Genomic DNA, 17,700 nt, shown 5'->3' on the forward strand with positions numbered 1-17,700 from the left:
AGCACAGTCTGATACACAGTAGGCATCCAGTGAATGAGTAAATAAATGAAATGTAAATTTGGAAGCTCTGGCAAATGTAACTGAAGGTATCTCCTACCAGTATTTTTCTATATCTGTGTATCTTTAAAAGCAGAATTAGGAATCAGTTTCATAATGTTCTTTGAAAATTATGTTTATTGCTATTTTATTTTTGAAAAATTAATATCACTTTGTAGTAGAATATTTAGAAAGTAGTTATGAAATGCCACCTTGTGACCAAAGACAGAAGTACAGCATTTCACACAAGGGAGAGTGGCCCAGAGAGGGGAAGCTTCTCAGCCAGTACCCTCAGAGGTCTAACACTTATACCAGGTTCTTCTCAGAAGTAAGATGGAACAGAATGCAAAGAACTGGAAGAGCCATCAGGCCCTATCTCAGCTAAAGAGATAGGAGAAACAGAATTATACTACTTTCACCTTTATGATCCTTTTCTAATTATAAAAAATCCATATCCTCATTTAAACAGTTAAAACTGGAAATACAGAGAACAAAGAGGAAGCTATAAATTTTCCATAATAATGCCATTTAGAAGTATTTTGATATTTCTCTTTAACTTCTGTGTGTGTGTGTGTGTGTGTGTGTGTGTGTGTGTGTGTGTTGCAGCTGGCTTTTTCATGAAACAGTATGATGGTCAGAAATACCTTTCCATGTCAGTGAGATGTTTCTACATCATATTTTGTAATTCATGAAAGAAAGACTTTCCTCATGATTTCAAATTTTAAGGCAGGTAGCTAAATAACATGGAAATGTAAAAAGGGAAATTTTCTCGTTCTACAATTCACACATGCCACCAGAGTGCATAAATGCTGGAAATGTATATGGAATTCAATTATTTATTTTATAATTATAAATGAATGACAGTTATTCCATTTAGTTTATGCACTATTTGCTTCTTTTATGCAAGGGATGAGGTTGAATGAAAGGAACAAGAATAGACTTTTGCTTTGGAAGGGTGATATGGAGTCAAGGAAGCACAGACTTTCTGAGTTTGTATTTGAGTATTATCTCAGCATCACCGGATGATGATGATGATGATGATGATGATGATTTTGATAATGATGATCAAAGGTCTAACGTTCTATGAGGGCCTGTTGTAAGCCAGGAATTTCACAGTTTTCTGCACTTACTTCCCACAACAGTCTTGTGGGTTTATGTAGAGTCATACTCATTTTAGAGATGAATGGACCACTCTGGGCTCACACTTTTTATACATAGAGAATCCAATTCTAGCCACTGCTTTTCCATTATACTGGCCTCATTTTTCAGATGATAGGTTTCCAGGGCTTGCTCATTGATCATTAGAAATCTTCACAGTATGTGGCCTGTACCCAACAGGAATCCACTGAGTATTCACTCAATACCATCCCTTGATGATGATAATGACATTGATGATGATGATGATGATGATGATGATGATAACAGCAGTGATGGTGATGGAGAGGAAATTTCCTCTTTGGTCTAAGAGTTCCATTTCCAGAGAGCTCATGAATGGTCTAGTCTCAAAGATAGTAGGTGTCCTCCAAGAAAAAATGATAAGTGATTAATGCAATGTTACACGCTGCAAGGGAAAGAGCCCAGCTTGGAACCCAAGTTTTTTTTTGACTCCAAGGCCATACACTTAACCACTTTGCCTTCCTAAACCCAAGAACTTGAATTTTATCTTCACCTTATTGCCCAACCAGTTTTTCAGGATATGAAAAATAAAAAGTGGTAATAATTCCTCAGATGACAGACCAAAAAAGCAACGGTAACAATTGTTTCCTCTACCATCAATGCCTTCAAATGCATCTTCATACCAACTTATGACTTAACTCCTCTGGCCCGCAAGTTGGGGGCTGAGCCCACAGTGCAAGGATGTTGTTCAAACAGGAGGTGACACCCCTTTTCTCCTGAACTGTAGGACCACATACTCTTGTAAGCTTCCTTTACCTGGGGTTTCCTATATCCCTGAGCCAGGGCTGATACAGACATCAGAAGCACTGCACCAGACACACACAGAGTTATTGCAGAACCACAGCAAGAGGCCCAGACACAACCGAGGCCTTCTGGGAGTCTGAGCAAGCTGGATAGTAGGAGAATGATAGAGGTCTTGCCTGAAATCTATACCCATTTTCATCCCAATTGTTTTGGGAGCTACTTCACTGGACTCTGAAAGAAAAGTCAACCTCTTCAGCTTTATCTCCAAGTTACCTGGCCAAACCCAGTTCAGACAATTGTATAGACAAAGATGATCATAAACCAATGTTTCTGGTTATGAATCTTTGGGGCTTTATCTCATCCCATACACAAAGTTCCTTAAAAGAGAAGGGGAGAAGGAAGCAAAGGTAAACTGCTCTGATCTGCAATGAGGACAGATGTTGTCCTCCAAGTATGTCCAGGGCAGCCCAGCCATCATCTTAAGAGTCTGTGCCTGCTGCAGGCTGGAACAGAGAAATCATAGTCAGAGCCACCCTCAGGAGGAGTGACTTGGGTGAGCACAGCCAAGTCTACCTCAGTGACTACCTGAGCACAGCCCCTCTGGAGAACCAGAATGGATTTACCCTGTCTTGTAGAACTGGTGCAATGAGGACATAGTTCATCTCACTCCAACCAGAGTAGAGCCCAACTAGCATCCATCCAGCTGTTGCAACTTTGAAGAATAGTTTGGATACATGAAGACCCCCCAAATTATATCACAATGAAAAAATGAAAACAAAGCCAAAAAGCATAGGACTGGCTAACCATTTTGTGTGCTGATCACAAAAAGGGAACCTGAATATATTTAACTCATATTAGGAGTGAATGCATGGCCAAACATGGTGTTCAGTCAAGAAAAATGTATCTAATATTACATTTCTTCCCTTGTCTTTTTATCTTGTATTTCATTATTAAGGGGAATCTTTTAAATTTTATGTATAAATCTGTCAATCTTTTCATAGTTCATACTTAAAAATATACTGTTGTAGACCTCTCTGAATTTCAATAAAATTCATCCATATTGTCTCCTAATTATTTTAGGGTTCATATTTGAAACAATGTAAAGCATACTGTATATACCAGTCATCCTCATGCTTCAGTGTGTATCATAATCCCCTAGAGGAACTTGCTGTTACTTTTACAGCCCACTTCCAGTCAATGAGTCTTAGGTCAGCCCCAGAAATCATTATTTTAAAGATGCTCTCCAGGGTGATTCTAATGCAGGTGATTATGCAAGACTTTGAGAAAACATTTGGAGTGCAATCTACATCATGCATTTTCGTTTTGGAATTGCTTGCCATGATACTAGAGAAATAAAAAGATTTGTTGAAGACTATTGAGTCAATAGCAGAATTTGGACAACACCAACTCCTTAGTAATAATCAAGAAATCAATTAAATATTAAAACATGTCTCAGTTAAACACAAGTATGTGAGGCTGTCAGGAAGAAAAGATAGTTTTTGTTCTGTAGGGGAAATAAAATTCTGAACATTCACATAGTAGCCTTTCTATTAGTGCATTTATACAGTTCAAGTCTTTTTTTCTTTTTTCACGTTTCAACTGGGGATGGGATGGGGTGAAGGAAACTATTCCCTTAGATCGGTTTCCTGTATTGTTTTGTGCAATTTATGCATATTCAGTCTTCTGAACCAGTAGGACGAGCCTGCCAGGCGCCTTCAGGGAGAGATTATCTCACAAGAGAAGGAAGACAAAACTTTAGTTAGTCCTTAGACCTAAAGCAGCAACTCTGACTACAGCACTTTTTTTACTCAAACTTATACCTTGGTCCTACTCCCAAAATAACCTCATCATGTCTGACTCCTAGTTAGAGGAAGGGTCCTGGGATTAAAAACAAAAGGAGCTGTTTTGCTAAAAACTCTGCAAGACACTGTGGCTCAAGCAATCCTAGGGCAGTCTCACCTGTGTTAAGGGTCACTATAAAGCAGACAAGCTTCAGAAAAGAATGGAGGTTCAACCCAGTAAGGACTCCAGGAAATTGAGTGGGATTTGGCACCCATGCACTCCAATGTGTCAGGAGCAGTGAGGGCCAGCAGAGAGTAAAGGACCCAGCAGAAGAGGTAGCAGTGCCCACCAGGCATGGCAGAACCCAGGGGAGGAGTGGGGTTCAACAGCAGATAACTGGCATGGAAGCCCCCAATGCCCTGCCTACTAGTGAACTTGTTCCTGAGCACAGGTAAGTCATGCCAGGGACCTCCCTCCAATAACTGATGTTCTGTAGTGGGTTGGGGTTCTGTATGCACAGGTGGGAATGAGTCTACTTGGCACAGCTCAGTGTTGCCTCATTTCTTCCTTATAGCAGCTCTGTGAGGCAAATGTTTTCCCTGTGAAAAGACTGAGTCTAAGCAAGTGTATCTGCAATAATTGCCAGTTTTATTCCTCTGGCTAAGAGATCCAGAGGTAGTTTGAGGTTTACATATTTCTTTTAGTTATTCCATCAAGAATTTAGGTGCCCCCATTGCCCTTATAAGCTGGTTGCAAATTATTTGACTCTTACTTATAAAACTTTTATTCTTTTTGTGTGTGTGACATGTGTTCATGAAAAAATACATATAAGCAAAAAGAAAAAAAGCTCACGCTACACAGAAATAAGCAGTTAAGTTTTTGATATATGTATGTATGTATACACACGCACGCACACACACAATTTGGGATTTAATCCTACATATGTGAGCTGATACTAAATATACTGCTTTGTAACCGGTTATGTTTTACTTTACAATATAGAATGAATATATTTTCATGCATATGTGTGAAACTTTCCAATTGAAAAACAGACCTGGAGAATGGGTCAAAATACAAAATCCAGTGAGATGCTGGTAACAAGGGAACTACCTAAAAAAAATTCCACCAGATGATTAAAATAAAACGAAAGTCAAAGATACATCAGAAAACGCTAACAGAAAGAAAGCAGGGGCCAGATTTAATATCAGACAAAAAAATTCAAGGCCTAAAGCACACAGGATAAGGTCGGCTGCGTGAATGTCTTTGCTTCCAATGCATCATCACAAACTTGTTTCTTACTCTTCTTATCTCTTCCCTAAGCCTTTCCAACTCATCTACTCCTCTTATCATTTCTTCAGGGTCCAAATGCCTCACAGGAGTGTCCTCTTTAAACCCCTGGCCAGGTTGGGTCAGCCCTCCTCTAAGATTTCCTTCTGCTTCCTGGCTTACACCTTCTTCGGAAGGTTGAGGATTTCCTTCTGCCTCCTGTGGTACAGCTTCTGAAGGGCGGCCTGCCTCTGCCTTTGGCATGTTCTGTGGTTTTCCTTCATTTTCTTCACAAGACTTTTGCATGTTGAGTATTTTTCTGTTATTTCTTTTGAATAAATTAATTCTAGAAAACAAGGAAACAAAACTAGATGCCAGACAAATAGACCAGCCATAGTATGGGTTCCCATAGCGACTGGTCTCTTCTCTTTCAGGTCCCTAATATGTCTAAGTTTTCCAACTAGAGAAGCCTAGGTCCTCAGGCTCAGAACTCCCCTGACTCCACCCCTTCCTCCACCTTCCTTCCCTCCCCGTTTCGCTCCAGCTCCATCTTCCCTTCTCCCGCTCCAGCCCACCATTTCCCAGCAGGCCCTGCTTACAGGCCTCTCCTAGCACACAAACGGAAGCAGCACAGAAGCAATTAACCCTCTCCTTAGAGGCCCGTCTCCAATATTCCCGCCCTCCTGGCTTTCCCAAGAGGTTCCAAACTCCAGCCACTCACCTGAGACCGGGTGGTGCAGTATCTGGCCTCCCCTCCCCCTTCCCGGTCTCTCCAACCTCCCCCGCCCCCGCCCCATTTCCGCTGCAGGCTCTGCAAAGGCCTCCGGCGCTTAATCCGGATGGGGAGAGGCTGTGGCGACCCCAGGATCTGCTTTGCTGTCATCCACACTCCCACTCCCACTCCCGTCCCCACCCGAAGGGACCTGAGGCAACCTTACACTGACCTGCAGGGATCCAGGGGATTTTCCTGCCTCTTCCCTCACTCGATCTGTGTCGCGTCCAAAGACCAAGAGTCCTGCAGAAGGACAGAAGTGCTTGCTGAGCAGGCCAGTACCTGAATCTCGGATCCTTTTCACGATTCTAGGCCTTGTTCATCTAAAGTTGTCCTCTCCTTCCTTTTAAGGCAACCCCGCCCTCCCTCCCCGGTGCCCCCCGGCTCCCTGCAGGCAGGGAGTGGAAGGCACATGTTATTTCCCAAATTGTTTCTGTTTCTCTAGGAACCCTCAATTGGTTAGCATTCTGCCTTTCCTCCCCCATCCCCCACCCCCACCAAACAGCCCCAAATCTCCTGCAAAAAATGGGAGTTTGGCGGACTGTAAATGTCAGGAAAACAGTGGCGACCCTGACTAGCTTTTGCTCTCTGGTTCCTAGACCTCAGGATCCCCAAGGCAGCGCCCGCTTTTATACTGACCTGAAAGGATCCGGGGCACTTTTCTCCTTCTCCAGCAATACGTAGCAGCTACAGGGAAACAGGCCCTGGACTATAAGGACTTCTGCACACGTCGACTCCTGGTCACGTGAGGGTCGCGTCATCAATGAGCTCCAGTCTTCAGTTACTCCTCCCATTTAACACTGCAGTCCGCCCCCTGCATTCCCTCCAGTTGATACTGTCAATCTTTTTTCGTATTTGCCAATCACAGACAATAGAACTGGTATCTTACTCTTGCAGTTGCTATTCGCCCTTCTTGGATTGCCAGGGAGGATCAGCTTTTAGGGGTTAATCGACCATTTCTCCTTCGTTTGGGAATTATCTCCTTCTCTCTCCTGCTTCAAATTCGCCCACCTCCTCTCCTCCGGGAAGACCTACAGTCCACCATTTCCCCTGGAGTCCTAACTAGCATTAAAACGGGCGAAGGTGGTAGATGGGGGAAGGTGGTGGGTAGAGGCGGCAGGAAAAGAATGTAGGAGTGAGAGTGTGGGATTTTTTTTACGACTTCTTTTGAATCTTTTAATGTTTTAAGTATGATATTAAATGATCATGATATTTTACAATGATACTTAAAAAAGATGCCTCATAGTCGATATTTGACACAATATGGAGGACAAGATAGTTTTATCAATTTTTAAGACTTCGGAAAAATTTCGTAATGGCTACAAATAAAATGACAGTTCGCACAACATATTGATGTGTTAGGAGAAAAAAATCTTATTAAAAGTGCACCTTTAAAAAAAACTGGCTCCCAGATTAATCTGTGGAAAGAAGCCCAGTTTTCTCTTGTTAACAATTTTATATAAATAATCAACTATTTTCTCTCTCTGGCTAAACTCAAGTTATCAAGTGTTAGAAGCCTGACTTTTTCATTGATGACTGATGGATGAATTCCGCTTGGGTTTCAAATAGACTTCAGACAGACCTCTTCTGTTCTCTAGGATCTGGTGCCTTGTTAATCAGATGAGTCCACAGAAAAGCCAGCTTTCCTCAGAGTGAACTTTATTTTGGAACTCAAATAGCTTTCATACACTCAAACATTCAGAAAGGAGAGAGTTCCCTGTATCTCACCATTTGGTCCCCTATATCTCACCATTTGGTGTGAGGCTTATTAGGTAGAATTTTCATTCATTCATAGCACTCTTAAGATATTCTGGTATCATTCACTTTGTTCCATTCAAAAAGAGAACTATCAACATGCATAATTGTTATGATCAGAAGCAGAGAGAACATCAGTGTTGCAAAAAAATATTAGTTAAAAGTGGAAAATGATACCCTAACAACTCATAATCTTGAGTACTTGAAGGTGTGTTGTTGCCAGAAATGGTATTCTGGCTAATGGAGTCAACTGGGGAGTCAGGGAAAGGAGGAAGTAAGGAATCTTTTGCCTAGGATGGTCACAGGGGGATGAGGCAGCCAACAACAAAGCCTGCCATGGGAAAGAAAAGGTTCAAAAACTAAATATTTTTTTCAGGCTTAATGCTTCATAATTTATATTTAAGCATGAATAATTTATTCCACAGTTGAGGGATACATTTTCTATTATTCAAGAGAGAGTCTTCAATGTAAATATAGACAGTGAATTATAAAGATGTAATCATTAACTACAACCAAATGTTTCCATTCTTTCACATGTTAAATGTGTTTATTTATTTTAGAGAGAGCGAGAGAGACAGAGTGTGAGCAGGGGAGGGACAGAGAGAGGGAGACACAGAATCCGAAGCAGGCTCCAGGCTCTGAGCTGTCAGCACAGAGCCCAACACACCCACAAACCAAATTGTGAGATCATGACCTGAGCCAAAGTCCAAAGCTTAAACCGACTGAGCCACCCTGGTGCCCCATCAGATGTTACATTTAATGGGGGACAACTCAGATTTTTAAAAAAATATTATCATGCAATAAAATTGGCCCTTTTTTGTGTGGATAGTTCTATGAAGTTTAACAAAAGTATAGATTTATGTAATCATCACCACAACCAGGATACAGTTCAGTCACCCCTCCAAAAAACTCCCTTATGCTACCCTTTTGTAGTCATATCTTACCCCCATCCTTAACTCTGGCAACCACTGGTCTATTCCCAATTCCTATAGTTTTGTCTTTTGCAAAATGTTATATAAAAGAAATCTACAATATATCACATTTAGAGACAGGCTTCTTTTACTCAGCAAAATGACCTGGAAAGTCATTTAAGCTATTTCATGTAGCACTGATAGTTCATTCTTTTCTTTTTGCTGAGTAACTTTCTGTTATATGGATGTAACAGTTTATTTGTCCATTTACCTGCAGAACATTTAAGTTATTCCTAGTTTTGAGTAATTATGAAGGGAGCTCCTATAAACATTTGTATATAGGTTTAGGACATTATTGCCTCACGCCTGACTGTTAAGGAAACTCCTTCTCTGACCTATCCGCTTTCAGTGCCTCCTTCTCCCTTTCCAATTTACCTAGCACATTACCATCAAATTCAACTTTACTCTTCCTTACTTTTAGCTTGTTATTCTCCTGCTCGAAAGTCCTGGATGGCAACCCCACCATCAGAGAAATAAATCCTAATTTCCTCATCCTGACATTCAACATTGATCAGAATTGATTCTCAGGACCCATGTTCACAGCCTTGTCATACACTTCTCTACTGCATCAAAAGGAACTCTCATTCACTGTGCCCCAAGTATGCCTTCTTCTCTCTTTGTCATCAACATGCCATTTTCTTCCTCCTGATTGCCCTCTACTTCCTCCTAAATCCTGGTCCTGCTCATTCTTAGGAGCCCAGACTTCATCACCCAGCCTCTAAAGCCACCACAACTGGAAGTGATCTCTCCCTTCCCTCTCTATTCTACATACAGAGTTTGTACCTCTTATATTGCCCTTCGTGAAAGTTGCCTTGTACCTTTGCACTTTTCTGTGTATTTGGAGGGAAGGCATATCTAATCAGGCACATCGTCAGATGTAGGTTGAAGATGGGGAGTGGGGGGGAGTTTCAGGCTTCAGGTTACATGCTGCTTGAGTGGCTCTTATAATTTTCAACGGTGCTTCTCCCAAAAAACTCAGAGTTTCAGAAGGAGCTGTTTGCAGATTGACTCACAGATGAACCTTCTTTCTGTCTGCACAAAAAAATGGAGCAGAAGTTTCATTGTCTTCTCCTCTGCTTATTCTCCTTACATGTAGTCTGAGCAACTTTGACACCATTTTTAAGGAAATATCGATAGAAAATATTGACCCTGTTTTCCTAAATACTGATGAGAGAGATCAGACACTCACTGGTGTACACTGACAGGAAGATCATACAGGTGTTTACCTTTATTCTTATCCCTGAGCAATTTCAGTGCATCAATATAACACGTAGCTACCTTCAAAATTAAATTAATCACAGTAGCTTTTAGATATAAGTAGATTTTTGAAACCAATATTACACTATATGTTAAATAACTAGAATCTAAATAAAAATTTGAAATAGAAAAATAAATATAAGTAGATACTTGAAGATAATAGCATTATATTAAAGTGAAAACTATTTTTAAAAAGGAATGAAAAATGTGCACATATTAATTTAACAATAAAGATGTGAGTTCTAGAAAGTAGATACCCTGAGCTTCTGACCTAATCAATGTCCTGTTTTCATGTACCAAGAGGACACTAGGGATGGCTGCAAAGCCCAAAGTCCTCCAAATGGTGTGAGGGCAGAAGAAAGGAAGGTAGCATTTTACCAACCTGGAGCTCTTGTACAAGACTGTGATATCCAGAATATTGTTTTCTATGTTCCCTTTATTTATGTTTTTAATGTTTATTTGAGAGAGAGCATTAGTGGGGGTGGGGGGGAAGAGAGACAGAGGGAGAGAGAGAGAGAGAGAGAGTGTGTGAGAGAGAGAGAGAGAGAGAGAGAGAGAGAGAGAGAGAGAGAGAGAGAGAGACTCCCAAGCGGGCTCCTCACTGTCAGGCTGTCAGTGCAGAGCCCAATGCATGGCTGGATCTGAACCATGGGATCATGACCTGAGCCAAAATCAAGAGTTGGATGCTTAACTGTCTGAGCCACCCAGGTGCCCCTCTGTGTTCCCTTTAGAAGTCACTTCCATAGTTTTTTGTTCTGAATCTCTATATTCAGGAACTCCTCCTGCATGTTTCTTTTTCATTGTTGTTTCAAAGCTCATCCCATAGAAGAGCTTGAGACAGCTATTCCTCTCCTTCACTTCTCTAGCACACTCTGTATGGATTGAAAGCATCCTTCCCAGCATGGCAAAATCTGCTCTACATCCAAAGATTTGGCTGCATAATGTAGATTCAAGTGGCCACCATATGAGATGATTCGCCCCTTCAGAGCACAAGGAGGCATAATACATTGGGTCTTTGTTCTACTGAGAGTAGTCCACTCATGTTCTGTTAAGTGAAACACAGAAAACATGATTTCCAATTAGACTGTATCTGTTTCAGAAAGTAAACCCTTCTACCATCCCTCCATACTATATTCCCTGACATTTGGAAATTTGGCATGGATATGTTTCAAAAGTTTCACAAACTACTCAGAATAGCCATTGGCCATGTTCAAGGAAATGAACCTATCTTGAAGCACAACTTTTCGTCTCTGGCAGATAATTCTGCCTGCTTCCTGAACTCACAGCTAAATGCTGCACACATTGTGGATTATTGTGGCAAAGAGTTTCTGGTTATCAGGGCATAATGCTTATGAATTGTTGTGAACCTGAAATGCTGTGTCATAACCACTGCCATTTCAAATGTTCCCATGGTATCCGTGTTGGCCACAGTTAATAGGAATCCTTGAGTTGGTCTGCTTAGACTTTTAATATGACAGTATGCTCAAGATCCACCTCAGGTAGATTCTTTAGATTGCCTTGCTTAATTAAACCTTGAGATCTACATCTATGTAGAGCCTCTTATTGGGTTCAGGGTAGGCACACATCAGCTGTACTACAGCTTGGGCCAGGCAACCTTTTCCTGTGGCAGAAGCTGAGTTGTTTGAGAGAAAGTGCCCTTGCTAACAGGCTTGGTGCTTTTAAAAATTAAATTTATAATAAAAAGAAAGTCTCTGCTGGCCTCTTGATTCTGCCTACATTACCTGTTCTACATTATCCTTTAGATGCTGTATTTTCCCATCCTAACACTTTCACCCTGTTTTGTTGGCTTTCTACTTTGTATCCCTCCCTTACCTAAAAGTGCCATAAGGACAAAAACTTTATCTGGCTCAACTTTGTAACCACTCCAATGTTGATAGAAACAATTAAGTTGGTGGAAATAATTTAAAATTTTTTTTTCAACGTTTTTATTTATTTTTGGGACAGAGAGAGACAGAGCATGAACGGGGGAGGGGCAGAGAGAGAGGGAGACACAGAATCGGAAACAGGCTCCAGGCTCCGAGCCATCAGCCCAGAGCCTGACGCGGGGCTCGAACTCACGGACCGCGAGATCGTGACCTGGCTGAAGTCGGACGCTTAACCGACTGCGCCACCCAGGCGCCCCGAAAATAATTTAAATCAATATGGGAATGATTAAATAAATTATCCATACTGTAGAAATTGTGTAGATATAAAAAGGAATGAAAAATGTACATATAAGTGACATTGAATTATATTAAAATAACATTTTGGGGGGGCCCTGGGTGGGTCAGTCAGTTGAGTGTCTGACTTCAGCTCAGGTCATGTTCTCACAGTTTGTGGGTTTGAGTCCCACATAGGGCTCTGTGCTGACAGCTCAGATCCTGGAGTCTGCTTCAGATTCTGTGTCTCTCTCTGCCCCTCCCCTGCTCATGCTGTATCTCTCTCTGTCTCTCAAAACTAAATAAATGTTAAAATAAATTAAAATTATATTTTTGAGTGAAGGAAGTGGCATAACAGTATTTAGAAAATACTCTTTCATGCACATACACATGATAAATAGATATATGTGTGCATAACTAGTTTATTAAGTAGTTCAAATTTTCTGGCATAACATGGAATGGTTTTATTTTTTCAAGTAATTGTTGTCAACTGTAGTCTGTCAAATTCTCCCTTTCTCACTGAATAATGAGTCCATGTAATGACATTTCAGTTTGTTTTCTCAGCTATTTAGTCAGTTTCATTCATTAAGAGAGTTTTATTATATGGGTTCTTGAAACTCAGCCTGGTGTATTTTTTTTAAAGTTTTTGTTCTGAAATTATTTTAGTTCTAATGAAGACTTTTAAGGATAGTACAAAGAGTTCCCATATACCCTATGTCCAGCTTTGTCTAATAATTATGTTACATTTATAAAAATAAAGACATTAACTTTTGTGCCCTACTGTTAACTAAATTACAGACTTTATTCACATTTCTCCAGGTTTTCTACAAATGACTTTTCTCTATTCCAAGATTCAACCCAGGATACAAAGTTAACACATCTTTTTAGTCTACTCTGCTCTGTTGTAGTTTCTCAGTCTTCCTTGGTTTTCATGACCTTGACACTTTTGAAGAGTAAGGTATTTTGTAGAATGTTCCTCAATTTGGGTTTGTCTCAAACCCAAATATTTTTCTCATAATTACACCAGAGTTACTGATTTGGAAGAAGAATATCACAGAGGTGAAATGCCATTTTCATCATAATATCAGGCTTACATGATATCAACATGACCAATCAATGGTGAAGTTAATTTTCATCACTTGGTTAAGATGATGTCTACTGGGTTTCTCCGCTTATAAAGTTACTGTTTTTCTCTTTTTTTTTACTCTATTTGTTAGAAGCAAGTTACCAAGTCTAGCTCACATTAAAGAGGAGAGGAATTAAGTTCTACCCCCTGGATGGGGGAGTACCAAAGAATTTGTAGATATGTGTTTGAAAACAACCATAGTAGGGTGCCTGTGTGGCTCAGTCAGTTAAGCGTCTGACTTTGGCTCAGGTTATTATCTCATGGTTTGTGAGTTGGGGCCCCATGTCCGGCTCTGTGCTGACAGTTCAGAGCCTGAAGCCTGCTTTGGATTCTGTCTCCCTCTCTCTGAGCCCCTCCCCCACTCATGCTCTGTCTCTTTCTGTCTCTTAAAAAATAAATAAACATTAAAAAAAATTTTAAAAATGAAAAGAAAATAACCATAGTAATTAATAAATAATAGGAGTCAAATAATTTGAAACTATGAAAAATATCCTGTGGATTTTTCCTGCAGCAATTATTACAATGATGTTCTTATGGTAAAATTTTTATATCACTCATTTCCTTCTACATTTAATATTTCCAAATTATTTATTATATTAAAGATTTGTCCTCCCCCTCCCCCGATTTACTTATTGATACAAACCTTTGTTTCTATCACTATTACTCATGAATTTTTAAATCTTTGGCATTATAATTCAATATGATCATTATTGTTTTTGGGTTTTTTCCCGCCAAATTATACCACCCTTGGCCATAGGGGCTCTTTCAGGTTAGCATACCATTATCCTTTTTCTGCTTCCTTGCTTTCTGGTACTACAAGATATTCCAGATTCATCTTGTATTTTCCTTTTTCCAATGGCCCAATAATCAGCCACTTCTCCAAGAAATCTTGGTTACTTTTATTGGATAATCATATATAATTAAGATCTGAATGCAAGGTGTATCTGTTGCTAATGGAGTGTCATTGTTTCTAGGACTTCTCAGCTGATAGAGCAAAGAGATGTATGTATACCTACATCTATTTATTGTGTCTGTATCTCTCCTTCCCTCCTTCTCCCCTCCCCACAATACATACATTCATACTTATGACTCTAATCCATTATGACAGGTATTAATTTAGCTTTTTCTCCACTTATTTTTAAAGTTTTTTAAAATTTATTTAAGTAATCTCTACACCCAATGTGGGGCTCAAACTTGCAACCCCAAGATCAAGAATTGCATGTTCTTCTGACTGAAACCTTTAGGCACCCCAGTCCCTCCACTTATTTTTAACTTCTGTCACTGACAGTGAGAAATCTGGTTCTCCTTATATATGATTGATTGATTGATTGATTGATTGACTGATTTAACCCTACTATATATTTAAAGTAGTTTCAGAATTGTTGTCATGTATATCTGTGGGAAACAAATTTCCCAATAAGAGCACAGAATTTATTTTGTCAGTTCTTTTTGTCTTCATCCTTATAATATACAGTGAAAACACAATTTTCCAAAGCATCTTAGGTCAGCTCTTTTCCCCCCACCCTTTCATAAGGTTAGGGCATTCATCTGTAATACAATGCCTCAGATTTGGATGATTTATATTTTTTTCATCCCTTTTCTTTCAATCTACTTGTGAATCTAAAGTGTGTCTCCTATAAACAGCATATAGTTGGATCTTTTTAAAATTCAGTCTGACAATTTTGCCTTTCATTTGAGTTGTTTAATTCATTCACATTTGATGTTATTGATATAATTGTAATTATTTCTGCCAACTCACTTTTAGTCTGTCATATGGCTCATGTATTTTTTGTTCCTCTATTCTTCCTTTCCTTCCTTTTCCTTACATTAATTGAATCTATTTTAATAAAGAATTTTAGTTTCTTTAATAACATTTTCATTATATTTTTCAAAAGTGTTTCCTTTGTGATTGTCCCAGGACTTGGCACATACATCTTAACTTACAGGATCTATTTCATATTTATACTAACTAAACTCCAGTAAGACATAGAAACATCATTCCCATACAGTCCTATTCCCTTTTTCCACTCATTTTGGTAATATTGTTATACATATCACATCAAAAAATTTTATAAGCCCATCCATTTTTATTATTACTTTACATAACTTTATGTCTTTTATGAAAGATGTGAGAAGAAGGATAGCAAGTAATATCCGTAGAATTATGTTAGTCTCCTTATTTATCACTTCTGGTTCTCTTCGTTTCTTCAGAGGTATTTTAGTTACCTTGTGGATTCATGTCCTTATCCTAATACAGCTTTGCTCCCACCCATATCCTTTGTGCTCTTATTGGCAGATATATTTCAGCTCTATATGTTATAGCCCCAAACAACACATTATAAATGTACTGTTTTAAACAGTTCCTTTTCAAAATCAGTTAAGCGAAGGAAAGGGAAAAATATGCACTTGTACTGTCTTTTAGAATTACATAATTACCTTTATGTGTGCTTTTATTTTCCATGGATTCAAATTACTGTCTGGGGGCATTCACATTCAGAACTAGAGAACTTTCTTTAGTATTATTTGTAAGGTGAGAATGCTAGCAACAGATTCTTTCATTTTTTATCTATTTCTTTATTTTGCCATCATTTTTGAAAATTAACTTTGATGAACACAGAATTCCTGGCTAACAGGTTGTATCTGTGAGCAGTTTGAATATGTTGTCTTCCTTCCTTCTGGCATCCATTATTTTGATGATAAATTAGCTATTAATCTTACTGTGGTTCTCTTATAAGTTAGGAGTTATTTTTCTCTTGGTTTTTTCAATATTTTCTTCTTGTTTTTGGCTTTTAGTATTTTACTATGTTGTGTCTGTTTGCCAATCTCTTGCATGTATTCTACTTGAAATCCACTGAGCTTCCTGGATATGTAGATGAATATTTTTCATTAAATCTGGGAAGTTTTCAAACCTTATTTCTTTGAATTTTTTCTCCTCCTTTTCCCTCTGCTTTTGGTATTCCCATTATGTACATGTTAGTCCAATTAATGCTATTCTATATTTCTCTGAGACTATTCAGTTTTCTTTTTTCTCTCTTCTTTAGATTACATAAAATCTATGAATCTTAGAATTTACAAATTATTTCTTCTACTAGCTCAAATCTACTGTTTGTTTCCTCTCATGAATTTTTTATTTCATTCTTTGTACTTTTCAGAATTTCCACTTGTTTCTTTTCATAATATCTCATTTTTATTTTTTTCTACTTGATTTAACATTGTTATCATACTTGCCTTTATTCTTTAATCACAGGGTTTTTCATTCTTGAAATATATTTATAGTGGCTACTTTGAAGTTTTTGTTAAATTTAACATCTGGTCACTCTTGCAGGCAGTTTCTATTGCCTGCTTTGCTCCTCATACATGGGCATACTTTCCTGGTTCTCTGCATGTCTTGCAATTTTTTAGGTAATACATTTTAGCAACTCTGAGTACTTGTGTTCTTCTCCTGGGGCTTATTATTGTTGTTGTTTGCTTGTTTGTTTAGTGGCTGGCTATTTTAGTCATGTCCATTTCTTCCCAGCTATGTAAAGACTCTTTCGTTGTTCCTGAGAGGGCACAGAATTGGGTATGCTCACAGTCACTGTTGTATGACAATGGTTGTGTCAGTTCTCTTCACTGTCTTTTTCCCTGAACATACTTAGCTGTTAAGCTCCACTAATAGCTGGCTGATTGTTCTGTTCTTTTTCTTTTGTTTTTAATTTAAAAAAATATGTTTCATTTATTTTTGAGAGAGAGTGCAAGTGGGGGAGGGGCAGAGACAGAGAGAGAAAGAGAGACAGAGAGAGACAGAATCCGAAGCAAGCTCCAGGCTCCGAGCTGTCAGCACAGAACCCAATGTGAGGTTTGAACTCATGAACCATGAGATCATGACCTGAGCTGAGGTCAGATGCTTAACTGACTGAGCCACCCAGGCACCCCTGTTTTTAATTTTTTTAATGTTTATTTATTTATTTATTTTGAGTGAGAGAGCAGGGGAGGGGCCGAGAGAGGGGGACAGAGGATCTGAAGCAGGCTCTGTGCTGACAGCAGAGAGCCCAATGTGGGGCTCAAACTCATGAACCTGGAGATCATGACCTGAGCCAAAGTCAGATGCTTAACCAACTGAGAAACCCAGGTGCCCTATTGCTATATTGTTTTTGAAACTGCTCTGGGGCATAAATTGCTTTACAGATTTATGGTATGAAATTTTGGCTCCTTTTCAGACATAGTTTTTGATGTCATTGTTTGATGTTTGTTTTGATCCCAATAAGAATCTACTTATCTGTCTCTTTTTCTAATCCTCTGATAAACTAGCTGGCATAATGTTAAGTTACATCTCTAATCTACTGACCTCCTCTTAATTGCATTTGACCACAATCTTCATTTCTTATCATGCTTTCAAACTTCAACCTCTCCACACTGTGTGACAGTGCTTTGGAAAGGGATTGGAGCTCTCCGCTTCAAAACCTGCCTCTCCCAATGGAAAAAAAAACAAAACAAACAAACAAACAAAAAAACCAAACCTCTGATACAAGGCTCTGGAGCTAGGGATGGGCACAGTGGCACAATTCTCTTTGAGTGACACTCCTGCTTTAGTACTTGTGCACTTGAATGGGGATGAAGTACCATCAAGTCTTCTTGACTTGCCTGTCCCAGGGAACTGGGGGCCCAGTATTCTTA

The 17,700-nt window shown here is 39.2% G+C and overlaps 1 protein-coding gene across 1 annotated transcript; it reads right to left on the reverse strand.

The window, feature by feature from the left end:
* Positions 1 to 4,367: 4,367 nt before the first annotated feature.
* Positions 4,368 to 6,554, reverse strand: TCEAL8 (transcription elongation factor A like 8). Its single transcript, XM_015073703.3, has 3 exons — positions 6,416 to 6,554; positions 5,949 to 6,019; positions 4,368 to 5,350 (listed from the first exon to the last, which is right to left on the reverse strand). The coding sequence occupies exon 3, from the start codon at positions 5,308 to 5,310 to the stop codon at positions 4,957 to 4,959; it is 354 nt and encodes a 117-aa protein (XP_014929189.1). The 5' UTR covers positions 5,311 to 5,350; positions 5,949 to 6,019; positions 6,416 to 6,554; the 3' UTR covers positions 4,368 to 4,956.
* Positions 6,555 to 17,700: the final 11,146 nt, after the last annotated feature.

Source organism: Acinonyx jubatus, chromosome X, assembly GCF_027475565.1.
Source record: "Acinonyx jubatus isolate Ajub_Pintada_27869175 chromosome X, VMU_Ajub_asm_v1.0, whole genome shotgun sequence".
In the NCBI taxonomy this organism is placed as follows: Eukaryota; Metazoa; Chordata; class Mammalia; order Carnivora; family Felidae; genus Acinonyx; species Acinonyx jubatus.